Consider the following 26,638-nt stretch of genomic DNA (forward strand, 5'->3'; position numbering starts at 1 on the left):
AGAACACATTCTGCATTTTTTTGTTCCCTGTGTTTGAGATAGTGATTCATTCCACAATTTGGTGTTTTGGTTTGGTTTTTTGTAGCTGAAAACTGCTCGGGGTACTGCACGTGCGCTCAGTGCCTGGAGCAGCCGGGCTGCGGGTGGTGCACGGATCCCAGCAACACCGGCAAGGGGAAGTGCATCGAGGGCTCCTACCGGGGCCCTGTCAAGATGCCCACCCCGTCCACGCCAGGGAAACACAGCTTGGAGCCTGTGCTCAACGTCAGCATGTGTCCTGTGGAGAGCTCCTATAACTGGTCCTTTATTCAGTGTCCAGGTAAACGAGCAGCGTTTGATTGTCCAATGTTTCCATCAAGTGCAAGGGGAGGGAGTTTTTAAGGCTGTGATGGTATCTTGTGTTCCCTCCTGTTCATGGAGGGAGGAGAAGAGCATGGAATATAAACTTAATATAAAATATAACATTTGGAGATGGCAGGAGTTTGAAGCAGCTGAGCTGCACAGGTTTGCTGCATGAAGACATTATTTATTACTTGAGAGAATTTTTTCCTTTCCCTACAAACCTTTACTGAGATTTTAACTTTTGTTAGTTTATTTATTTTAAGGCTGTTTGAAAGAAAGGCAGATCTTTCTTTGAAGGTTGTTTTAAGTGTTAAAAATGCTTAGGATGATTTTTAACTAATGTTTTTGACACAAAAACAACACTCTCCTCCCTGTTCCTTGTAAATCCATTCCCACCACCAGCTTCCAGTCCAATGTGCACACAAAGTTTTGCAGTTCGGATTTCCATGTGTTGCTTTAAATTTCATTTTTTGATGTACACCTGTCTTTGGGTCCATGAATTGGTAGCAAGAGACAAGAACCTCTTGGGAAGGTGCATGAAATGGTTTCATTTGTTCTCTGCACAGCACAGACTCCTGAGGGTCTCTGTGAGCTACATTTGGGCACCAATACTCACAGTTTTCCTGTTTTCCTCAGCCTGTCAGTGTAACGGGCACAGCAAGTGTGTGAACGAGAGCATCTGTGAGAAGTGTGAGAACCTGACCACGGGCCGGCACTGCGAGACCTGTGTCTCGGGCTACTACGGGGACCCCACCAACGGGGGCACGTGCCAGCGTAAGTGCTGCCTCGAGGTGCTGCTCTGAGCTCCTCCGTGGTCTTCCCTCTTGCCTCATTCCCCTGCTATCTTAACACAGATTATATACCCTGATAATTCATGTTTTCTTTCCTGCAGGCGAGGCTCAGTTCTTGTTTGTTCAAATCAAAGACACTCAAACTGCTGAGTGAAATTACTTTCATTGCACATAAAGATGATTTTATCCCCTGCTTTCTAAACTTGGAATGACCACAGTGAAAAATGTCTGTATTTTAGTGTTTGATGATCCTGTTTTTAAAAGAAATTGTTGATCCAAATGTCTTGAACAAATTTCTGCTTATCTAAGTTTCACCTTCTCTCCATTTGGTTAATGTGTTGTGTGTTTACACTTAAAATTGTCTGCTTCATAAAGGCTTGCTGTGTTTCACTGAGGACTTGGCTAGATGTCAGTTGAGGATTAGGAGAACTCCATTAAAATTGCATTTCAGTTTGTAAAGTGCTTTGGGACTCTTTGGCACAAAGAACTGTTTTCAGCTGTGCAAGATTCTGTTAACAAACTGGGGAAGAGTCTTCCTCGAAAGACCAATGCATTTAATATTGAGAATTATACATGGAACACTTGGAGCTTTGACCTGCAGCCTTGTGCCAAGGTTTTGAACTGTGAATCTTTCAGTGCTGTGGCATGAGGAGACCAATTATAAACCAGAGCCCAGCTGTGAGAGGTGCAGATGTGAGGGAAGGTGCTTCTTGCCACTAAGAGATTTAATCATAGAATCATCAAATTGTTTGGGTTGGAAGGGACCTTAAAATTCATCTCATTCCAATTCCCTGCCATGGACAGCAACAGCTCCCACTGTCCCAGGTGCTCCAAGCCCCAATGTCCAGCCTGGCCTTGGGCACTGCCAGGGATCCAGGGGCAGCCACAGCTGCTCTGGGCATCCTGTGCCAGGCCCCACCACCCTCACAGGGTGGAATTTCTTCCCAATATCCCATCCATCCCTGCCCTCTGGCAGTGGGAAGCCATTCCCCTTTGTCCTGGTACTTCATCCCTTGTCCCCAGTCCCTCTCCAGCTCTCCTGGAGTTTTCCCCTTCAGGGACTCTGAGCATTCCCTGGAGCCTTCCCTTCTCCAGGGGAACATTCCCAGCTCTCCCAGCCTGGCTCCAGAGCAGAGGGGCTCCAGCCCTGCAGCAGCCCCGGGGCCTCCTCTGGACTCTCTCCAGCAGCTCCACGTCCTTGTGCTGTTGGCCCCAGGGCTGGGGCAGCTCTGCAGGTGGGGAATCACCTCAGGGGGCACAGGGGCAGAGTCCCCTCCCCTGCTGCCCACGCTGGGATCAGCCCAGGGCTCGGGGGGTTCTGGGCTGGGTCTTGTCCAGCTCTCCCCCCAAGTCCTTGTCTGTCCCCAGGGCTGCTCTCCAGCCATTCCCTGCCCATCCTGTGTTTGTGCTCTGACTTGCTCCAGCCCAGGTGCAGGACCTTGCACTTGGCCTTGTTGAACTTCATGAGGTTCACACAGTCCTGTGTCTCCAAGTCTGTCCAGATCCCTTTTGATGCCACCCAGATACTGTTGGTATGAAGCCATCTAGGTCTGTCTGGATGTCCTCCATTCCCTCCAGCATGCTGACCTTTACCAGTTTGTTGTCACCAGCAAACTTGCTTGGGTTCCTCAGTCCTACTGCCCCTGTCACCAACAGAGATGTTGAACAGCACTGGTCCCAGTGGAATATGTTAGTGGAGCACAGTGAGGTGGAATGAGACAATTAGGTGCAGTGATGGAAAAGGTAGAATAAAAATAACATTGCTCAGAGTAGTGTCGGTACTTCTGTGAAATGGGTGTGGGTGGTTTGTGGCCAGCCTGGAAGAATGAAGTGGAGGTGGTTAATGAGGAAACATAGAAAAATTTTTATTCTTCCAGGTGTGGAGACAAACCAGTAGAAAATACTGGGATATTAACTTAGTATGTTTATTGGAAGTAGTGCTGACCTTTCGGATGAACATGAGGTTCAGTAGGAGCATGGAGTCCCGTTTCCTCAGGCAGGAGGGAGGTGGTGGTGGTTGGGGCTATGAAGACCTTTCCAAGGGAGAGATTTGGTGAAGGGGATGAAAAACTCACAGGGATACAGCTGCCTCTCTTAGAGCAAAGGGATATGGAATTCCAGCAGACAGCACAGCAGCATGGCTACAGTGGAGAAGGTGCATTCCTGACACTTGATTTCACAGCATTATCTGCCAGATTAAATACTGCTGATATTCATAAACTCATTTCAGGTGAAAATACTTTGAAATGCTTTAGCGTTTACTTCAAAGTAATGAATAACTTGAGGCTGAGTTGCCTGAGAAAATACAGAATTGTAGCCTGAGCTCTCAGGTTTAATCAGTGGATCACAACGTGCCTGTTGGTAGGTGTCGCTCTTTCTGTGCCATGTGGAAATGGAGAGTCAGTTCCCTTGGACTCCTGTGCCTGAGGATTGTCCCAAAATAGTTTGTTGTTGAGATAATGAATGACAGACTGAAATCATCCAGATGCCTGAAAAAGAAATTAGAAAATGTGTTGAGATTGTGGAACAGCATTCGTTCCTTATCTGATGGAACCAGTAGCTCATGTCAGAAGTGCTTTGCTCTCGAGTGCTTTGGACCCAGGTTTTTAATTTGCTGTGATTTAACACTGTTTACTGGGAAGAGGAAAGAATGAGGGAACCAGGAACCTGGGCAGAAAGACTGAGGTGGATTGGGAAAGGCAGAGCAAGAGCAAATCGCCCTATCTGATGCAGCCAGGCTGACTGCTGCCTATTAGTCATTTTTGCTTGGTGAAAACCTTTCCAGAGGGGAGTTCTTCAGAGATAAGGATTGGCTGACAGTCAGCAGAGCTAGCTCCTGTTTTCTTCCTTCTCTGAGCTGTGGTCCCTCCATCGTTTCCATTAATAATGTGCTGATTTCACTCTTTGTGCATTTGTGAGCAATACTTTGTGCTGCTCTGTTTTTAGAGCCTGTGGTCACAGCTGTGCTGGAGACAGTTGTTGCACACTCCATCCTGACACACAAACATCTGTGTGTTTGCACACTCACTGCCTACTGTGGGTCCTGGGATCATGGAATGGTTTTGGTTGGAATAAACCATCCTGTCCTACCCCTGCCATGGGCAGGGACACTCCCACTGTCCCAGGCTGCTCCAACCCCGATGTCCAGCCTGGCCTTGGGCACTGCCAGGGATCCAGGGGCAGCCCCAGCTGCTCTGGGCACCCTGTGCCAGGCCCCACCACCCTCGTAGGGAGGAATTTCTTGCCCATATCCCATCTAACCCTGCCCTCTTTTATTTCAATGCCTTCAGTTCTACATATCTCTGTAAAAAGCCCCAGCACAAGATTATATTACTTGTGTTGAAAATATTTTGTCAAACTGCAGTTATTTAGCTGAAAAATTGTTTGCATCACGTCATACACCCTGGTGTTGGCAGAGCTAGGCAGATAATAACTAAATGGCAGGTAAATCACTCCTCAAAGGTTGCTTTTAGAAAGTGTCCAAGTAGAGGAGTATTAATCAGGAAGGGCAGGAAATGCAGCACATCAAATGTAAAAATAGCTGCAAGGTGCTTTCTTTGCATTCAGGATTTTTCTGAATTTTCTGTTTAAAGTTTCCCATGAAAATATGCTGGTGGGAGATAAGGAAGTTATTTGCAAGTGAAGGGAAGGCACTATTATGCCTGAAATCAGATTGCAGCTGTGGCAGCTCTTCCAAGCACATCCAGCCTTTGCTGGTGGCCCATGAGTTGCTGGTGCCATGGACCTCCTGCCTGACTCCCCCTCCCAGGGCTCAGGGGCCCTGCAGGGCAGCTAAAGCACGAGGCATGGAGAGAAGTGTGGGATGGGTGGGTGATGGTGTTGCCATTGAGAGGCTGGACCATCACAAGCACGGAAAGAGGAGTAAAAATCCCTGTGACCATCTGTGAATGAGTCCCTGACCCGTGGTTTGTGGAGCAGGTGGAAGGAGACTCATCTGGTGGAAGGAGGCCCATAATGAGGCTGTTACCACAATTCACAGTCAAAAAGCCACTTCCAGTGGTTTTGGGTTTCTGCTCTGTCATCCGAGTCCAGCGGGAAATTGTCCTTGGTTGACTCCAGTGAGCTTGTCTAGAACATTCTGTCAGTAGTTTGTTTCCAAAGTTTAAACTTGTCTGAAAAGCCATGAGAAAATGTCTCTCTGCGTATTCCAGTTCTTTAGTGAATGATCTCCATTACAGGCTTGTAGGAAAGTGGATAAATGATTAGATTCTGTTATTTTAAATAGAGATATTTGAGTGTTCAGCCTTCTTGATACACTAAAGAGCAGAGAGGAAAGAAGAATTAATGTTATACCTCAAGATGCTGCAATCTGCCTTTAAACAACCTGGGGTTTAAAAATCAGGAGAAATTTCATGTATGTTCATATTGAATATTGATTCAACTTCACTTTGCTTCCCTTGTGTAAAGCATAAGAAAAGAAGTACAAGACATTCTCAATAGTACTAAGACTTGTTTCTCTTTAAGTGGAACTAATGAAAAGAGTGTTTCCTTCACTGAATACAATTATTTTGTTGAATTTTCATTCAGTCTCCTTGTTCCCACAATAGGCCTTTTTGCTTCCTCCTATTTTGCTCTGTGTTGCTGCTAGGAAACCACTCATCCACATCTGAGAAGCACAATTAAGTGTCCCTGATACAGTATAGTTCCCATTATGTGCCAGCAGAAAGAAGATATCAAAAGGATTCCTGAAATAAGGTTCAAGGCTGGCAGAGACATTCAGGATGGGGACTTGATGTCTAAGAATCTGCTGGTTCATTGATTGGCATTGCTGCTTAGTGAGGAGGAGTATGTCTCCTTAACAAGGGGCTCCGGCCTTTAAAGCATCTTGTTCCCAGCAAGCTCAGGGACCATAAGCAAGGGATCTTTGCTTTGTGTGTTTTTTTCCTTATATTTTACACACTGCTGTGCACAGCTCCAGATGGATGCACCTGCATTGGCAAAATGACTCCTAAAAGGCACCCACATGCCAGGAGAAGTTGTTAAATCCATTCTTCCGGTGATAGTGAACAAGATGCCAAAGTCAACTGACTGTGTAGGCTTTGTTCTTATTTGTTGGTTTGATTTGGGGTTTTTTGTGAATGTTTCTCCTCTACATCTTTATAACTAAAGGTCTCAAAGTGTGTCAATATCAGCATTTAGCTTAAATCAGGAGCCTTTTCGTAAGAAAATCTCCTAATCTCCTGTATGTCCCAGTCTCCCCCCACCCCCCAGTGCTACCTTGGGTTGGATCTTGAGCAGGCTCAGGTGTGTGACGTGGTCTGTTGATGACATTCAGTGCAAAGTTATCCTAAAATATATTGGGGAATGCACCCCAACTAGTCCCAGCATGGACATCATCATCATAGCAGCAGTTTTCTGCTGATGCTGTTGATAATGACATTATTTCATTAATAGAACTGATGAAACATCATATTTCACAAGGCCTATTTATTTATTTCTGGGAAAAGCCCTTGAAGTCCCACAGGCTTTGTTTTATTTTCCAAACTCTTCTTTCAAGAGTTTTGAGTTTGGCTGAAATGTGTTAGCAAGCTGAAAATTATTTCAAATATTGTCTTTTCCTTTCTAGTTATGATATCATCCCTGCTGTCTAACAATAGGAGAGGAAGTTAAATGAAATTTTGAGGCTAAAAAGCAGACTCTGAAGATGATTTCATACAAAACACCAGTCCTGGGTAGCCTGTGCTTGCTCTGTTTTGACGCACGGTTCTATTTTTGTCTGCCTTCTGTAGCACAAAGAAAGCAAAGAGCACCAAATGGGTTTTCATCTGCACGTTAATTGTTGATGTATCTCAGTTTGACAACTGAAGGACTTAATTGCTATCAAATTTGTTTCTCTTCTTCATTCAACTTTGCATCTTCTTCCCCTCTGCTCAACAGCTTGCAAGTGCAATGGCCACGCGTCCGTCTGCAACACAAACACAGGGAAATGTTTCTGCACAACCAAGGGAATCAAAGGAGATGAGTGTCAGCTGTGAGTTCATTGCCTTTTCTTATTTGAAATCAGAAACTTATTCACATACCACCTTGGACACCCCTCCCCCCATTTTTTAATGTTGTGATTATGATGTCTGTGCTCATTTCTTCCTCCTGACAGTTGACTGACTGCACTGAGGGTGCAGCCAGCCATGCTTCCCCTGGGGAGTATCATGATCAGAACAATATCCTGAATAATTCCAGTTTAAAAAACATTTCAACTGGGAATGTCATACAGAAAAGATGGGTGAAAAAATCCCTACCCCCTGAACTCTAATCCCAGAATGGTTTGTGTTGGAAGGGGCCTCAGGGCTCATCCTGTTCCACCCCTGCCATGGGCAGGGACACTCCCACTGCCCCAGGGTCACTCCCACTGTCCCAGGGTCACTCCCACTGTCCCAGGCTGCTCCAGCCCCAATGTCCAACCTGGCCTGGGGCACTGCCAGGGATCCAGGGGCAGCCACAGCTGCTCTGGGTACCTGTGCCCACCCTCCCTGCCCAAGATCCCATCTGTCCCTGCCCTGTGGGAAGCCATTCCCTGTGTCCTGTCCCTCCATCCCTTGTCCCCAGTCCCTCTCCAGCTCTCCTGGAGCCCCTTCAGGCCCTGCCAGGGGCTCTGAGCTCTCCCTGGAGCCTTCCCTTCTCCAGGGGAACACTCCCAGCTCTCCCAGCCTGGCTCCAGAGCAGAGGGGCTCCAGCCCTGCAGCAGCTCCGGGGCCTCTGGCCTCGTTCTGCTTTGCTTTATCCCTCATTAGTTTCTTTTTAATTGGTAGATTTCACTGTCTGTGCTCTCTGATGTTGTTCAGTGGGAGTGTAAATATATCCGAAATGAGCCTTTGACATTCAAGCAGTTTAATGGAGCGGTTTTAGAGCAACAAATTTGCTGGAGGTTTCTCTGTAACATAACAGAAATGCTTTTAGTGTAGTGTTAGTGGAAATAATTTAATTCTAAATAATTTCATTGCCAGGTTTATTTTTAAAGCATTGCTCACATGAGTAAACATTTATAGGATAGAACCTGGAATAGCCATAAATGACTAAGCTAATCCAGTCCCATGCATTGTGAGGAGCTAATAAATACCTTCCAAGTGGATGCGGATGTTAATATCCAGAATTTTATATTGCGTTTTTACTGCATATGAGTTGGACTTGCAGGGAACATGGAATTTCTTCATCAGCCCGGTCTAGCTCAGACATTCATCTTTAATCGTGTATTGTTATCAGCACAGTGTCTTCTGGTGTTTAGTGGCTGGGAATAAATAGAACTGGGGAAAAAAAATCGCTTTATTAAAAAATGTGTATTCTTTTTAGGTGTGAAGTTGAAAACAGGTATCAGGGAAATCCACTTAAAGGAACATGTTACTGTGAGTACCCTTGGGATTTTGTTGGGAGATAAAAAATGGGCTTGAAGTTTAAAATACCTTTTTTAAAGCTTGTTTTAGTTGCCTCAGTATGTGTTTAAAATGAGATGAAGGAAATGACTAAAAAATAGCTCTAAACCCCTTCACTTTTCTCAAATACATTGTTTAAAGAAAATGAAAATACTTTTCTTGATAAGGTCCATGTGATGATTGGATCTTTTGAACAATGTTTTGAATGTTTTTCATGTGACTGAGATGAAATCTGGTCTTTTGGAGAGCACTCTAAACTATATTCCTAACAGGTACAAAACCAAAGAATGTCCTTAAAATTTTTATAAATGCCAAATACTGTTTATTTTAAATTCTGGTCCGTGTTAGAATGGATTTCAAAATTGCAACGTTTCCTCTGAAATGAGCAGTTGGATTCCCATGCAGTCCCAGAAGATCCTTTGCCAAGATTCAGATTACCTAATGGAAACTTTCCAGCTTCTATTTGCAAATATTAGCAATCAGCAGCCTGGCAGGCGTGGAGAGATGGAATCTTAAATTACGTGAAGTCTCTAGTCCTGGTGGTTTTGTCCAGCACAGAAATCATCAACTGGCTGGTTTTGGCTTATTTGAATTCTGCTTGTGTGGCCAAACAAGGGCACTGCTGGCCTCTCCTGGCATTTCTGTGTAATAATGATTGAATTCCTTGCTGAAATGGCAGGGATGGTTAAATGGGCAAAGAGTGGGGAAAGGCAAAACTTTGCAGCTCTTAGAGGAAGAACCTTGTGCTGTCCAAACCCAACTTGGTTTCATCCCCTGACTATTTCTCTGTGTTGTGTTGTGGAGCTTGTCTGGCCTGTGTCAGTCCAGTGAGGAGTCACCAGGAGGCAGTAAGAGAAAAACAGCACCTGGTCTATCAATTCCTGTTTATTACTGCTTGGGATATCTCTGCATGGCATCAGGAATATCACAAGTCACAATAGTGTGCTTTAGTGTAAGGGTCCTGAGGTAGGCGAGTGCATCCCCACAGTGGCTGTGGATGTTACACCAGGCTGGGCACACGGGAGCAGGGGAGGACAGACAGACAGACAGACAGACAGACCAAAGGCTGGGTGGGAGGTGTCCTGCAGCAGGATGGCAGCTGGGTTCAGCACCAACCAGCTGCTCTGTAGAACCTCTCCCAGGAAAATCTGCTAATGTACAGAAACCTGGAATGGGGGGACAGTTGTCCAATTCTAAGTGGGAGTTACACAGCTATTAAATTATTCTACTGTTGCCTTAGATCACAGAGGTATTGCAGCCTGGAAAAGTAAATCTTTTGGCATGTTTTTATCAGGGTATAGGTAGGAATATTGATTTAGATCAAGGCTGGAGGCTGCTGCCTGGCAAGTATAAGCCACCTCCCTTCCCCCTCTAGGCTCAGCTCAGCTCCCAGAGTTTTTTATTCCTTATGTGGGATCATATGTAGGTTTGAATAATTTGTAGCAGTGTCATGTCCTGGTTGTCTAAGAAACCCTTCAGTGACATCATGCCTTCCTTTACAGAAGTTACTTTATTCCAGGAGTTGGGATAACTGTCTCCCTGCATTCCTTACAGATACTCTTCTCATCGACTATCAGTTCACCTTCAGCCTTTCCCAGGAGGATGATCGCTATTACACAGCAATCAACTTTGTAGCAACACCTGAAGAGGTACACTTTCTGTTTTCCCTTTTAACTTTGTCCTTTGTCTTCTCTCGGCCCTGGAGGCAATGAATTGTTACAGTCCTGCGGGTCTTTAGGTGTAGTCTTGTGGGGTGGGAGGTGTGTCCTGCTCCATGGAGCAACCAGAGCCTTTTGACCTTGGCTTGGCTGTGCAGTCCCAAATCATCACAGGAAAATGTCTTAAGGAACCACAGTCGATTCTTTGCAGTTGTTGGAACAACCTCTGAGCTATTCTAGTTTTTTTAAATCACAGGACAGTTTGGGTTGCAAGGGACCTTAAAGCTCATCCTGCTCTAAATTCCCCTGCCATGGCAGGGACACCTCCCACTGTCCCAGGGACACCTCTCACTGTCCCAGGTGCTCCAGCCCCAGTGTCCCACCTGGCCCTGGGCACTCCAGGGATCCAGGGGCAGCCACAGCAAATCTGGGCACCCTGTGCCAGGGCCTCACACCCTGCCAGGGAACAATCCCTGCCCAATCTCCCATCCATCCCTGCCCTCTGGCACTGGGAGCCATTCCCTGTGTCCTGTCCCTCCATTCCCTGTCCCCAGTCCCTCTCCAGCTCTTTTAGGGTCCCTTCAGCACCTTCTCTTCTGCAGGTTGAACAATCCCATCTCTGTCAGCCTCTCTCCAGAGCAGAGCTGTTTTGCTTGTTTTCACCCCATATGTTGTGTCTTAGTTTTTCTGTGATATTCTATACACATCACTTCTTTGTCCTTTGTTATGTTTTCCTTGAGGAAGAGAATACTTCTTTCAGAAAATATTGTATATTTTTTTGCAATGATTTCCTAGGAAACAATACAGTAAAATTGCTTATCCTGAAAACTGTGTTTTGTTTCTTCCGTTAGCAAAACAGAGACCTGGACATGTTCATCAATGCATCTAAAAACTTCAACCTCAACATTACTTGGTCCACGAGTTTTGCAGGTAAATTGAGAATGATCTAAGTAACTCAGGACCTTCCTTCATTCATCAGTTTCTGAAAAAGGCAAATTTAATTGGGAAAACTTGGGGGGTTTTTAACCTATGTACTTTTTGCATAGTCTTCTTAAATTGTCAGGTTGAGGAGGGAAGTAAAATGTTTTAAAAACCTGTGGTTTCAACTTTAATAGTGTATTTTGTAAACATTAAAAGTGCAAATTTGATTTTTAACAATGCAACATCTGGGCACACGGTGATTTTGATGATGCAGTGCAGCTTAACATAATTGGCTTTGAATGGATAATTTTTTAAAATTAGAATTTAGGATGGTTTGCCCCTTTTTTTTTTTTTTTTTTTTTTCTTAAATACACACTGAAGTATCTTTTCTTGCTACTCCTTACAACAGCTGGCACACAGGCTGGGGAGGAAACTCCAGTTGTTTCCAAAACCAATATAAAAGAATACAAGGACAGTTTCTCCAATGAGAAATTTGATTTCCGCAACAACCCGAACATCACGTTCTTTGTTTACGTCAGCAATTTCACCTGGCCCATAAAAATACAGGTAAGAGCTGCTAATATATGTCAAATGTTTAAAGGTGTTTTTTTAATTTCTCTCAAGAACTGTGGCAGTTTGCTGTGCTTGGAGTTGTCCAAACTGAACCAGCCTGGTGTGATGCCAGAGCAGAGAGAGTTTGATGTTCCTGGATAAGAGGAAGAAGGTGTGAGGCATCTTCTGATATTGCCTCAGCCCAGTGGAAGTGAAGATGTACTGTGAAATAAGAGAGACACTCATTTATTAACAAGGCCATCTTTGACGAGGTGTCTGCCTTCAAATGTGCAGGTATTGATGTTATAGAAAAAGAGTGATAAAGCTGAAAATGAAGCCTGGAAAGAGCAGACAGAGGAAATGCTTTAGTGGCTCTTGAGTGCCTGGTTCTCAAAAGGCACAGCTCAAGGGCCACCCCCTTTCTCCTGCTGCTGCCTCAGGCTGGTGGCACATGCAGGACAAGCAGCTCATCCTTCCCCTTTATTCACAGTAGGTGGTTGACAGGCAGTGCCTGGTAGTTTTAATTACTTGGAAAACTTTGTCTTGGTGATTGCAGACTGAAGATTTGGCACGTTGGCTTTGGGCTCTTTTTAATATCACTTACAGTTTTGGCAATCAGTTTGCAGTTGGAGAGTTTTTACTTCATAAAATGGTAAAGTCTTAGTCTATTTTCAAGGCCTAATTTTTAAATATGGAGGAGTTGATGAGCTGCAATGTAAAATCTTTATGTCATTGGATACTCAAGTTCCAAATCTCCTCATTTTCATGTAAATACCACTTGTCTTAGGGGAAGTAGCATCTGTGTACAAACGTGAGCACTTGTGCAATGATTTATTTAAATATTTGAGCTTCTCTTTCATCAAATTCATAATCACAGGAGTCAGGAAAAATATTAATTCTTCTTTTTAACCTTATGGGTTATTTTGATTGATACTTGATTTTTCCTAATCAGTGGTAGACTGTACCTTACCCTGATTTATCTTTGTTATTTACTGCTGCAGAACTGTGTGTTTGGGATACAGCTGATGGGTTTTTCTCTTACCTCTCCTTACAGCATCCCCTCTTCCCTTCCCTCCTGGTTTCCTTTACTTGTTTGGCTGAAACATTTCTTGCTGCTTTGTTTTCATTTGCTGAGCGATGGCACAGCTTGACTTCTAGCAGTTGTTGTTTTATCTCTCTACTTCTTGCTGGCTTTAAAGACATTGCTAATGAATCCTTTCCTCTCCTTAATACAAAGTCTCTTTAATTGATCCTCATATCCCTTTCAAGGTTAACTCTGAGGATGCAACTTTCAAATAGTTTTGCATCTTTGACCTGAGAGATATTTAGGTGGCAGCTTTCCCATTCCTGATCTCTTTAGTCCACTTGATTTTACTGTTTGATTTCATTTCTCATAGTTAAAGAGTGAACTTTGATTTTCTTACAACACTTGACCTCTCTTTATCCTTAATTTAATGTGAATGTGCTTGTATGCACTCAATCCAAGTTAATGTTATATCACCACCTCTTCTTGGTGTCTTTATTACTTGCCAAAACAAACTCTAAAATAGCATCAGCTCTTATTCATTGAGACACAGTTCCTGTGAAGACTGGCAGTGACCAGCAATCTGTGGTCCATAGAACTTCTGTTTCCTCTTCAGGGCAAAGATAAAAACCAGGACTCACCATGTCCTTTCAGGTCTTGTGCAATCTGCTGGGATGGATTGAACTTCCCCCAGTTGCAATCTGTGTTCCTACCTGTCCTTTCCATGCCCAAATTTTTTTTCATTTTTGTGAAGTGGTGGCTCTCTGTCGTTTGTGTTCAAAATGATAAAATAGAAGCTAAATCATGGTACATGTTTTTGGGATAAAGATTTTTTGGACAAATGCCCAGAGAAGCCGTGGCTGCTCCATCCTTGGAAGTGTTTGAAGCCAGGTTAGATGGGGTTTGGAGCGCCCTGGTCTAGTGGAAGGTGTGTTGCCATGTCAGGTAGTTGGATTGAGAGGAGTTTAAGATCCCTTCCAACCCACCTCATTCCCTGATTCTGGGATCTTAAGGCTTCCTGGCTGTCAGTCCTTGACTCTTCCCATGCTCCATTCTTCTCAGGAATAGTTTTTATTCAGAACTTTCCTTCTCTCATTTGGTTTTCCAAGGGGTTCATCTCTGACTTCACTGCAGAAGAGTTCTGTGCTGTTGGGATCGGTCCTTCAGGGCAAATTGGCTCATTAATTAAAACTCCGTGTTGCAGCATGGGCAGGAGCAAACTGTTCTCTTATCTCCTAGCTTGTCTCCTACAGTCCTCCTCATTGCACCTCCACTATTAAACTGTCACACAGCTACAGAACATGTTCCAATTTCCCTTTGGAACTTGCACTGATTTGAATAGAGAATGTCAAAGGCAGGAAAACTCTGCTCCTGCCAAGCTGCTGGAAATTATTCTGTCCTCATGTGTGTGCATCACCTGGCAGCTCATGCGTGTGTTTGGGCAGTGCAGCATGTCCAAATCATATTTTTAGGGGTTTATTCTTTGTTTGATTATCTTAGTTTTACCTGTCATTGTGCAAACACTCACTTGCCCTAGCTTATTTTCAATTTCAGTGCAACAGATGTATTTAAATGTGAGTGTTTATGTCTATACAAAATCTTGCAATAGAAAACTTTATAGATGTAGTTTTTACTGCAAAGCCAATCTAGAATCCACTCCTTTTTTTTTTGTTTTCTAAGTACTGCAAACTTTATCTTGAAGGCCTTGATTGAAATCTCTCTCTTATTCGTTCTCTCTCCTTGCCTGTCAAAGTCTGCACTGGGAAGGTGTAAATGCTCCTTTGTGTAAGAGGTGGATGTGCCCCTGCCAGTGCTCAGTTCTGGCTCTTCTTTCCCCATCTGCCTCCATTTCCAAATCACTTCAGTTCATTTCTTTCTTAAAGTATATTGGTTTAGGATGTCTTTCCCTGCCGGGTTAATGACCTAAAATGATTATTCAGTAAAGGAACTAAAGCAGCAAAATGCAGAAAGCCTTCAAAATACAGCAATTGTCTTCCTAATTCCTCCTTTCTGAGCAGTTCCAAGCATGAAGGAGTTCACTTAAAGCCTTACCTTGCCAAGTTTTCCTGAAAACCAGGCTAAGGTCCTGTCAGCAGTGTCTGGATATTTCCATTCTTTCTGCTTTGGCAGCTCCTCTTTGCTGCAAACGTTGGACACACGGAATTTTGAAGCATTTAGCAAACCCCAACTGTTCACCTTCCTCTCTTCAGCTTTGTTCTAAATATTCCCTGTCTTCCTCCAAAGTGGGATTGCGTCCTTTAGGAAAGAGCATTAGTGGGTATTATTGAAGGGTTGAGGTTTATTTCACCTATGTGAATGTAATAGTAATTTTTTCTCCACTATTCTTCCTGTTTGCTTAATCTTCATAGTGAGTTTGCTTTGTTACTCCTTCCAAATTTAGCTCAGAGTAGAAGGGAGACATTGACCATAAATAATCAGCTGTACAATAGCTCAATAAAAAGCAAAGGAATTCAGTGCAGAAACTTTCAGAGGAGTTCTCTTCATGGGTTTCAATCCATGAAAAGTCAGCTCACTCTGAGATGAAAATGCAGTTTTAGAGCTGACAAGTAGTTAATGGTGAGAGTTTGAAACTCTCTGAGATACCTGTGTAAATGTCAGCGAGTTTTAACAGTTTAAACTTGTATGTATTTACCTGGGGCAGAGTCCAGCGAGTGAATCCCTCTCCAGAGTGCACAGGAGGATGAAAATTCCATCTTCTAATACAGCGAATTCTTTCCTGGCTGAACAATTTCTGCTTTGTCACAATTCACTGCTGATGGTGTTTGCTACCACTCACTAAATAGAAATTGGTGGGTTAGTCTTGTTTCATACCCAAACTATTGTTTTTATTCACTGACATTCAGTCCCATTGAAGTTTGATTTTTTCCTCTCAGATTCCGAGCGTCTTGCATCGATCTCTGTGTTCTGAGAATGTGTAAGATGTTTAGGAGCTGATTAAGGCAAAACCAGTTTGTAATTGTATCATTAACTAGCAATTGCTCTTCTCTCTCCTTAGCGTTGGCTGAAGGATTTTGATTTGAACACACTTAAATGTTAATTATGAACAAAATGCTTCAAGAAACAAAAAGAGGAGAAGGCGTTTTGCAGCCCTTGCATCCAAAATGTACTATTTGCAAGATCTCATTAGGTATTCACTATGTATAATTTTCTTGGCAATTTGTTATCGTGTTGGACTTCAAAAAGTGCCACGTGACTGTGCAGCATTGCTGCACGCACAGCGTGGTGGGGGCTGCAGCAGCATTGCATAGCTCCCACTGTTGGAAGAGCATTTGAGAACCAGTGTGAAACATCCAACTCACTGAAATTGTTGCCTTCCACTCTGATTTCATAAAGGCTGTAATGGAAAAATAGCTAAAATTGCCTCTGCTGCCTTCACTTTTAGTTTCTCAAACTTTCTTCTGGTTTCCTCCACTTATTTCAGGATTGTCTATCTGTATAGTCTCCTTTATATCTTTATTCCTTTTTATATCTTTATATCTTTATTCCTTTTTGTTCAAGGAACAATCAGGATTGGAGGAACCTTAAGGACAATCTGTGGATTGCTCAACTCAGTCACATCAGTCATAATTATTCTATTTCCAAACTTGCCTTTTACCCTGATAGGAAGGTACTGGAGAACCCACTGAAATTTCTCCCGACCAGCATTACTCTCTGGTCCCTCGGCTGGAGGGGTGAGGTGAACTGAAAGGTGGGAACAGTTCATGGCCCTTCAATGGATTGCAGCTGGCACAGGAGGTGTTGGGAGGTCAAGGGCAGGAACTGTCACTAATGGGAGACCTGGAATTTGAGGACAGGCTCAAACATGCTGTAATTACACCAGAACTTGGTCTGTGGTGCTTTCTTTTGGTGATGATCCAGATGACTCGCAGGTGTTTGGGCTGGCACACAGAATCCTGGGATCAGAGATGGGTCTGGATTGGGAGGGACCTTAAAGACCATCTCATTCAACCCCCTGTCATGGGCAGAGACCTTCCTTTATCCCAGGTTGCTCCAAACCCTGTCCAGCCTGGCCTGGAACACTTCCAGGGATGGGGCAGTCACAGCTTCTTGGGGCAACCTGTGCCAGGGCCTCTCAGGGAAGAATTTCTTCCCAAATCCCATCCGTCCCTGCCCTTTGACAGTGGGAAGCCGTTCCCTGTGCCCTGGCACTGCACCCCTTGTCCCCGGTCCCTCTCCAGCTCTCCTGGAGCCCCTTTAGGCCCTGGAGGGGGCTCTGAGGTCTCTCCAAAGCCTTCTCTTTCCAGTCTGAACAGCCCTAGCTCTCCCATCCTGGCTCTGTAGGAGAAATCAGGTGTCACAGCTCCAGCTGCTCTCTGCAGATCCATCGCAGGTGCCAATCCCAGGAAGGAGATGTCAGCTATTAGTTAATGTGCTCTTTAATGAACCCCTTCCTTTGGGGCTCTCCCTCTCTGCCCTTTGTTGCTTTTCTTAAATTCCCATTGCCAAGATGACTGCATCCAACTTTGGAAGGAAAATGCTCATTTTAGTGCTCCAGTGAAGAGCTGCACTGCTGCAGGAAGTGAGATTTCTGATAGATGTGGGAGTACAACTGTGCTCCCATTAAACGTTTGGGAACCGGCAGTTTCTTGGAGTCAAGTGCCTTGTATATTAGACCTGTGACTACTAGTTTTTAAAAGACCTTTTCTTCTGTTCCGAGTTGTTTTAGGGGAATAGCCAAAGCTCTGTTGTTTTACAGGCACCAGAAGACTTCTCTGCCTCTCTGCAACCCAAGGGTTTCCCAAAGGATTGTTTTATAGTTAATAATTGCCTCCTTTGACCTGGAAACAGTTCCCACTGCTTTCCAGTGGTACACTGAAGATGTCTGTGGGGATGCAGGAGAGCAAATTCCCTTCACATCTGTTTGGCTTATCGGAGCTGGCAGTGATGTTGGAAATGGGTCTTTTCCTCAGCCCAGGGATATTTCCTGTCTTGCATGTAGGCACAGTTGAGGTGGAGCCACCTGCTGTCAGCTGCGTTTGAGTCGAGATGAGTTACACACTAGACTGAGATTCTGCTGAGGAAAGGCTCTTGTGTTCTCTTGTGCTGAACGTGGCTATTCAAGTTGGAAATATTAGCCAATATTTTGCAAACTAGCAGGAATTACACTCTTAAGAAGACTTCACATTCCTCAAAGCTCTCGCTCTGCTCTTTATCATTGTTTATTTCAATGTTTCATTTCTCTTTTGTCCTCTGGTATATAAATACTGAAACCTTCTGAGGTTGTCATTGTTCAAAGTAAAGCTCCTTCATTAAAGCAGTTTTGATTTGAAATTCTTCTTCTAATATTCTGCCCCATCACCCTGCTAGTTGTATTGGCAACATTTCCCCTAAAACAGGTGGCCTGCATTAGCAAGAATCTTAATACCACTTTAATTAAACTTTAATTTTACTTGCCATTCATGTTTAGTGTAGTTCAGGAAGAATTTGGTTTTTTCCAGAGCTGAATGATGGATGATGCTTTGCTACAACCAAGGAAAGCTTTGGGGTGCCCTCAGCTCCTGCCAGGTGAGGAGGGGCTGGAGGAACAGCAGATCTCACACATTCCTTTTATTTCAGGCTTTCAGCCTCTTTCAGGTGGCATGATCATTGCCAGCAGTGATGCTCTCTGCATTTCCCTCTTTAGGGTTTGCAGCCTGACTAAGAGGCTTTGATAATACATGAAAAAAGTACGAGTGAAGAAACCATCCACAGTTAAAAAGCAGGGCCTGAAGTGTCTCTAATGCCTTGATTCCTCTCTGGAAGAAGCATTAGGTATTTGATACAGGACATAAAACCCCTGAGGACTGGACATGGCCCACAGAGGTTTCCAGTCTTTCTCTAAATTAATGTCATTCTCCAATCAAAAGCAACAGAGAGCTCTCGGTGAGGGCAAAGAAAAAGTGTCTTTGTTGTTGGCCAGAAAGAATAAAACACATTCAGATAGGTAGGGATTGCTTTGATAAAATAATTATGTAGGCTTGAAATTGCAGTGAGGTTGCTGATCTGGACAGCTTTCCTGCCAGGTCCTCATGTGCCTCATGCATATTTAACAAGGGAGAGATGTTAAGTGCAGAGATAAAATCATCCTCAACTCTCTGGGACCCTTTATTCCAAAAATGTTCTTTTTTTCTGTTGCTTCTGAAAGCATCGTAATGGCAAAGTTGTTTGCTAATGATGTCCCTTGCCTTTCTTTAGCTGTAACTGCAGTGCCTTTGAGCCTCTCTCCCTGCATGTCTCTCACCATGAGAGAGGTTTTCTTGAAACCCAACAATGAAACGTAAATCAATTTGTTAATCTGATGAAATTTGCTGTTGAATGTAATTACTTTTGGAGACATACAATTACGTGCTGATTTTTGAGAACAGGCAAACTGACATCTACTGTGGCATGGAAAGATTTTGAACAGAACAGTTGAATGGTCCTTTAAAACATGAAAGAGCTGCTTGTGTTTTATCTGCTCCTGCCACCTTATTTTTGGCATCAACCCATGACATTTTTCTCCTTTCAGAAGTTGTTCTCTTTTAGATTAAGTAATATTTTTGTTTGCACTTTCTTAAATCCTTTAGAAGGAAGATTTCTCTCGCAGGCAGTTAACCCTTGGCAGGATGTGGTGCCACTTCAGTCCTTTTTACAGAAGGCTGTAGTGTCAGCAACCCTGAAAATTGTTCATGCTGAACTTTTCCCAGGTGCTGTGTTGGGATTTTTATCAGGGATTCATGGAATGGTTTGGGTTGGAAGGGAGATGAAGGAGCAGCTCATCCCACCCCTGCCATGGCAGAAACACCTCCCACTGTCCCAGGCTGCTCCAAGCCCAATGTCCAGCCTGCCCTGGGGCACTGCCAGGGATCAGCCACAGCTGCTCTGGGCACCCTGTGCCAGGGCCTGCCCACCCTGCCAGGGCACAATTCCTGCCCCAGAGCCCACCCAGCCCTGTCCTGTGGCAGTGGGAGCCATTCCCTGTGTCCTGCCCCTCCATTCCCTGTCCCCAATCCCCCTCCAGCTCTCCTGGAGCCCCTTCAGGCCCCGCAAGGAGCAACCAATAAATCTTGGAGTGTTACATCTGCAACTTGGGATTTCTTGGGATGAACTGTAGTGACTTGAGTGACTTTTGTGAGGTTTATTGTAATATCTTTCTACAGCACTGGAAGTATTTTTTAATGGCTGTTGCAAAACTTCAGCTGCATAAATAAGAAAAGTTATAGGATACCAGAGAGAGACAGTCTGCAATTCAGATTTAATGATGCCAGAGCATTTCTTAGGTGGTGTTTTATTGAGATCTGACAGTGACATACGTATTGTTTGCCTTAATTTTAAGGAAGCTGTTTTTTTTTTCTTTTTTCAAATGCAGGGCTGAAAAATGTATATTAAAAAATAGAATTAATTTCCTATGGAAGCTAAGTCCGAATCAGGCATTGATTTCTTCTGGATGAGGCCAGTGCTGGTTGCTTGAAATTGCTCTATTTCTGTGATGAATAACTTTTGAAAACACCATAACCCACCACAGAATGTAAATACAGGCCCCAAATTCAAATATATTTCAGAAAATGAGTGCTGTGAGCCATTGCTGGGAGCCAAAAGAGCAAGATACTTCCCTTTATACAAAGGTTTATTTAAAGAGTCAAAGATTAGTGAGCGGAGTTAATGAAGGAGAAAGGAGTATATTGGCAGTAAAATAGAAGCATCCACCCACTGCAAAGTGACAGTGAATTCAGCCTGGCTAAACCACAAGGGAAAGGAGATCCAGAACTGAGAGAGGGTGGGAAACCCAAAAGCCTGTGCCTGGTTTAGCTTACAAACACAGAGCCAGAGACACCAGCATTGCACTGCCAGCTCTCAGCTGACTCTGCTGCTTTTGGGGAAAAAAACATCCCTGCAATATCCTGAAAAATTCTTTTTCTCTCACTTATTTTCCTGACTTTGTATTATTAAGATTTTGACTTTTTTTAAACTGTATTGGCAAAGGTTGCTCACAGTAATGTTGGGAAGCAAGAGCTGATGCTGTGTTCCTGAAAGTAAATTTGGGGGGGGGTTAATTACTGCCACTTCAGGTCATGGTGTGACACCAGGTTTGGGACAACTTGTGTCTTCAGTGTTGTGTAATAATGTGACAGTGTTGTCATTCAAAGGTGTTTTAATTTGGTTATTTATATAAATACATATTTAGTTTGGGGCTGGAACTAGATAATCTTTAAGGTCCCTTCCAACCCAACCCATTCTATGATTCTATATGTAATATGTATAAATATTCTGAATTCTACTTGTTTTACTACTTTATTTTATAAAATATGAGATTCCTGCAGATGGCATATTACAGGATGTTTGATACTGGTTGATAAACATGTTAAATTTCTCATCCAATATGATCCTTGGAATTTACAGCTTCTTTGGGGAAGGAGATAGAGCTTGTTTTCCCCATTAATACCACCGCAACCTTGAACTCTGCCTTCCATTTTCCCCCGTTTTGTCCAGTCAGAAATGATGCAAGACGGAAGGTTTTGCCTGTTTCCATCTGTCAGCTGTATTGAAGCCTAAAAAAACCCCAAACTTGCAAATGTTGCTTTGGCTGTTTTATACTTTTTATTCTTGATTCTCTCCTGTGTACTTACATCACCTGCTCTTTAGGAAAACAACTTTTATTCCTCTTAAACTCAGTAGACTTTACAGCTCATTTTTACTGGACTTTGAGGGTCTGAGTGAGAGTTTGAGCTGTTCTGTGCCAAAGTTTTAATTTTTTCCATGCTGAAACTCTCCAGCAATAGTCGCATGGTGCTGGATGTAACTGAGCCTGCACACAGATGGTGTCAGAGCTCTGCCTGGCACGGGGCCAGGAACAGGATCCTTCCTTCCCAACTGCAGGGGGGTCCTTCCCAAATGCAGGGGGGGTCCTTCCCAAATGCAGGGGGGTCCTTCCCAAACGCATCCACACCACAGGGGCTGGGACAGGAGGGAGGTGCTTGAGGACCTGGCAGTCAAGAGGATTGGAGTGTTTTCCTGCTGGTGACTTGTCTTCTGTCTCAAGGTTTAGGATCTTTTTTTTTTTTTTTTTTTTCCCAAGTACCTCAGAGTTTCCTTGTCTCCAGAATAATTGTAATTGCAGGATCACCGAATCATTTATGTTGGAAAACCCTCTAAGACCATCAAGTCCAGCTGTTCCCCAGCCCTCCCAGGGTCACCACTGACCCGTGTCCCCAAGTGCCACATGCACAGGGCTTTGAAATCCCTACAGGGGTGAGGACTCCACCATTGCCTTGGGCAGCTGTGCCAGGACAGGACAGCCCTTTCCCTAATTTCCCCAAAATCCACCCTGAGCCTCCCCTGGCCCAGCCTGAGGCCATTCCCTCTCCTCCTGTCCCTGTTCCCTGGAGCAGAGCCCGACTCCCTCGGCTGTCCCCTCCTGGCAGGGACTTGTGCAGAGCCACAAGGTCCCCCCTGAGCCTCCTTTTCTCCAGGCTCAGCCCCTTCCCAGCTCCCTCAGGAATTCTCCAGCCCCTTCCCAGCTCTGTTCCCTTCCCTGGACACGCTCCAGCCTCTCAATGCATTTCTTCTTGTAAGTGGCCTGAAAGAAGAACTGAGAAGTTCAGAGAATTCAGAAGAATTCAGGAGAATTCCCTGAGTATTCAGAAGAACTGAGTTTTTTCTGGCCCTGCCTTGGCTTTCCTGGGGTGTGTTTCTGTCCTGTGGACGTGTGCAGGGTCTGAGCTGAGTTTGTTGTTTCAGTTATGGAACTTCCCTGAATTTTATTTCTAGTGCACTCTAAAATTTAGATGAGCATCACAATTCCACCCCTGGCTGTTTATTGAACGAATACTTCTCATTTGTCAGATTTGTGTGATAATTTCTGGGATGCAGTGAAATTTGGGGCCACATCTTAAGCACCGCTTTTAATTTAGAGACAGTCATGCCTGTGTTCGTTCCGCACCACACGGGAGAGTTCACATGGGAAGACAAAACACGTGTAATTGGCATTTCTGAACCAACTGCTGACTGCAGCCAATTAGCTGAGAAGTGAAGATTTGTGACTACTGCAGGAAGGCAGCACAGTATTGGAATATAAATCGATTTTCATCTCAGAATAAGTTCAGAAGTGAACCGGGTTTTATATTTGCACAGTAGCGAGTATTTGTGCCATAAAGCTCAATGGCTCAGTTAATATTGCAGCAGGTGAGGAGTAAGTCATTAATCTCTTTCATCCTTCACGCAGGAGCAGAGTGACTCGGAGTAGTAGGTGTGAAAATCAAATTTGAGTGAGCATTTTATTTTTGCTTGTTATAGAATGCAAATGTGAGCATGGGAACCTCTTCAGCTGCACCGAGTTCTCTCTGATTTGGAGAAAAATGAATTTTATGGGTGAACTGTTCAGTGGATGAGGAGCTGGTCCAGAGGAGGCCCCGGAGGTGTTCCAGGTGCTGGAGCCTCTCTGCTCTGGAGACAGAGTGAGAGCTGGGGTGTTCAGTCTGGAGAAGAGAAGGCTCCAGGGAGAGCTCAGAGCCCCTTCCAGGGCTGCTTCTGATGTCCACATGTCCACATGTCCATCAGGTGCATTACAAACTCTCTGGGATCTCCCACCTCCAAACAAAGCTCCAATTCAACTCGTTGTGTGTCAGAGGTTTTCAAGTTACAATTAACTCCTGTTAAGATCCTTTCTTCTCTGAAACCTAAGGTTTAACTTTCTGTCTAGAGAATCTTTCCCTGTGGATCGGGTTAAATTTGCTACCTGACCTCCAAATTTGGGTGCAGTTTTGCTATTCATTTAAAACAGAGCTTTGTGGTGCCTCTGAAAGAGAATGTCCTTCTGCTTCTGTGGTGTGCTCGGGGTGTGGATTCACCCAAAAGCTGTTGGGTGGGGCTTGGAGCAGCCTGGTCTGGTAGAAGGGGCTGGAATGAGGTCTTTAAGGTCCCTTCCAACCCAGCCCATTCTGTGACTCTGGAGCAGCAGCTGGAGGCCAAGTGAGGTGTCCCAGGGCAGCTGCAATAGATGATACCCCTCTTGAGGCAACAACTGGAGCTTCTAGTGCATCCATGAAACCAAGGGCAAGGATGCACCATGGAAATTTAAACTATCTAAATCTAGGGGTCTACAAATAGATGTCTTTGTGTGCCTCAGTGTTTATGTTCTGCTATGGAACTGGTCAGGTAATATTTGTTTTTATTTATTATTACACACCTCATTGGTCAGCTGAATCACAGAGGAGGTTTCCATTGAGGGTAAAGGGCTGATAGAAATAGCCCTGTGACCCTGGATTTGGGTGTCATAATCTGTGTCTGAATCCCACAGATCATCTGCAGAGGTGCACAAAGGCTTCCTTCTGGAAAGTGTCACTTGGAACTGACACTGTTGAGACAGTTTGAGCCACCTGCCTGAAAAAGGCTCATCTCAGGTTCCTGCTGTGTTTGCTCATCCCTCAGTGAGCAGGGTCAGCTCCAAAATCCCAGCTTCTGAGGGCTGTTTTTGAAAGGCTTTTTGCCCTCCATTCCTATGATTAGCTCTCCACTGCCTTAACGAGTTGCACGGCTCATTAAAGATGTTCACAGGGCACAGGAAGCAGCAGCACATGGCAGGACTGGGGCTGTGTTCAGGTGCTGGAGCTGGATTGCTGTGTTGGCACAGTCTTTCCTCAAGCCTCCCAGCCAGGGCTCTTGGAATTGGCTCCTCTGGAGTGGAGAGCACCCAGACCATGGATCTTGGCCGTGAGTGTCATTAGAGCACACGGTGGTGGTGTCTAAGAGAGAACTGGAACAGGGAATGACAACACTCCTGAGCAGAGGAGTTGTTTCCCCCCCAGCATTATTCTAGAGGGCAAAATGAATGTTTTGATGACTTTGGCATTGCTCAAGAATACTTAAAGCCCCTTTGTTTTACAGCAGGTCCTTTGAGAAAGGCACAGGCACTCAGCATTCAGGCCACGGTGTCCTGTAAGTGTCGTCTGTGTTCGCCAAGGTCAGATTGAATCCTTGCCTCTAACCACAGGAAAAAACAGACAAGACAGTGGAGGTGTGGGGAAGAAATAGAGGTGCATAAATGTCACCTGCAGCTTATTTAGCTTGTGGCTTTCTCTCACTGGAAGCCTGTGGAACTCCCAGCTTTCCACTTTTTCCTGCTGCTTTTTGTTCATTAACTTTGGTGCTGGGACTAGATTGAAATGAAAAGCAAAAAGCAGCCCCAAACCCCTCCAGATTTCTGTGTGGTCCTGTAGACTTTCGAACCACGAGGGCTGTAGCATTCTCCCACCTGCCAGGTGAGGTTAATGGATGTAGCAGTTGCACCTTTTGATGCCTTCTGAATTCACAGCAAGCCCCAGGCTCTGGAGCCAGCTTCACATTGTGCTGTCTCTGTTGGGCTCCTCTAGTTTCAGAAGTTAATTAGGCTTTTTATTTTCCTTTCTTACACAGTTCTATTTTAGGTGCATGTCCTGTGCAAAATATAATTTTTAGTTTCTCTTTTTCTCATCCCTGATATGAAATAGGAATAAAAGGGAAGGCACTACTGGTGGGAATTTAGTCATGTTATCAATTTGTGAAGAAAGATAGAAATATAATGCATCAATAATCCTGAGTTGTTACCAAGGTAAAACAGTTGTGGAATCACTATTCTCTGTGGTTGGTTGTGTTTTCTCAAGTGTTTAGAGACCCAAAATGTACCAAATTATGGCATGAAATTGCCATAATTGAAATATTCTTCAGTACATTCACAGAATCTCAGAATAGTTTGAGTGGGAAATGACCTTAAAGCCCATCCATGGGCAGGGACACTCCCACTGTCCCAGGGTCACTCCCACTGTCCCAGGTGCTCCAGCCCCAATGTCCCACCTGGCCTTGGACACTGCCAGGGATCCAGGGGCAGCCACAGCTGCTCTTGGCTGTGCCGGGGCCTGCCCACCCTGCCAGGGAACAATTCCTGCCCAAGATCCCAGCCCAATCTCCCCTTTCCCAGTGGGATCCATTCCCTGTGTCCTGTCCCTCCATCCCTTGTCCCCAGTCCCTCTCCAGCCCTCCTGGAGCCCCTTCAGGTCCTGGAAGATCCTTCCAGAGTTTCTGCAACAGCCCCAACCATTACATTATCAGTTCTTTAGTTAATTTTAGATTGGGGTGCTAATGTTATGTATAATATTGGAAATCATTTGTGTTTGGAGAAGTTGTTGTCCTAATCCCATTCTGGTGAATAGTTTGGCTTCCTGTGAAACGTAAGTGACTTCCAGCACAAGTGGAAAGAGTTATGTGTGATGAATTACCTGTACATCTGTTTATTGCAGTTAAATGGGAGGAGTTACCCAAATGTGGTTCTTGCTGGATTTAACAAAAAATTTCTATGTAATTTCTTATTTGGTTGTGGGCTGCTTTTCCTTAGTGGTATGTCAAACTCAGTTTGTTTTTAAATAGTTCAAAACACTTGTAGATCACAAAATAGAGGTTTAAATAATTTTAGGTATGTTGCATATACAGGTTTGAGGTGAACTTATTTCTTAGTTGGCCTACTTCAGTACAAAATTGTTATCTCAAAATTATTCTCAATTTTCTTTTCTCTTGAAGAACAAACTCTGGTTCTTATCCAAACCAAGTCCTGGTATGTAATTGTTCTAATTGGTTTTCCAAAATTTCTCTCAGTCACAGGCTGTAGTTTAGCTCCAGCAATATTTTGAGTTTGAAATACCAGCTGTTACTGAAATGTCAGTTGGGTTCAAATACACTTTGCCTTTGCTTGTATTATTTTGTGGCCAAGTCATTTGCCATTAACTCCTTTGAAATTTGTGTGTACTGATTTCAAAACCGGTGTAATTTTTAGATGTTGGCTAGTTAGAGGAAGCCAATTTTTCTTCTTGGCTTCACATTTTATGCTAATCAAATGATAAAAAATGTAAAGCTCTTTGTTATAAATTTTTGTCAGTCCATGCAGCCAGCTACTTCTGGTTCTCTGGAAAGCAGGTGGATTTTTTTTTGGTACTTCAAATCGTGTGGCAATAGGAAAAG

General features: G+C 44.2%; 1 protein-coding gene across 1 annotated transcript in view; it reads left to right on the plus strand.

Moving 5' to 3' along the window:
• The window catches only part of ATRN (attractin), a gene marked incomplete at its 5' end in the record, with an annotated part of 140,517 nt that overhangs the window by 70,650 nt on the left and 43,229 nt on the right, over window positions 1–26,638 (plus strand). The window contains 7 exons of the mRNA XM_083860725.1: window positions 86–319; window positions 979–1,116; window positions 7,032–7,125; window positions 8,439–8,491; window positions 10,073–10,167; window positions 11,028–11,106; window positions 11,507–11,664. Coding sequence (XP_083716851.1) covers window positions 86–319; window positions 979–1,116; window positions 7,032–7,125; window positions 8,439–8,491; window positions 10,073–10,167; window positions 11,028–11,106; window positions 11,507–11,664 — 851 coding nt within the window. The remainder of the gene's footprint in view (window positions 1–85; window positions 320–978; window positions 1,117–7,031; window positions 7,126–8,438; window positions 8,492–10,072; window positions 10,168–11,027; window positions 11,107–11,506; window positions 11,665–26,638) is intronic.

Source organism: Zosterops lateralis, assembly GCF_965231275.1.
Source record: "Zosterops lateralis genome assembly, chromosome: 5".
Lineage (NCBI taxonomy): Eukaryota > Metazoa > Chordata > Aves > Passeriformes > Zosteropidae > Zosterops > Zosterops lateralis.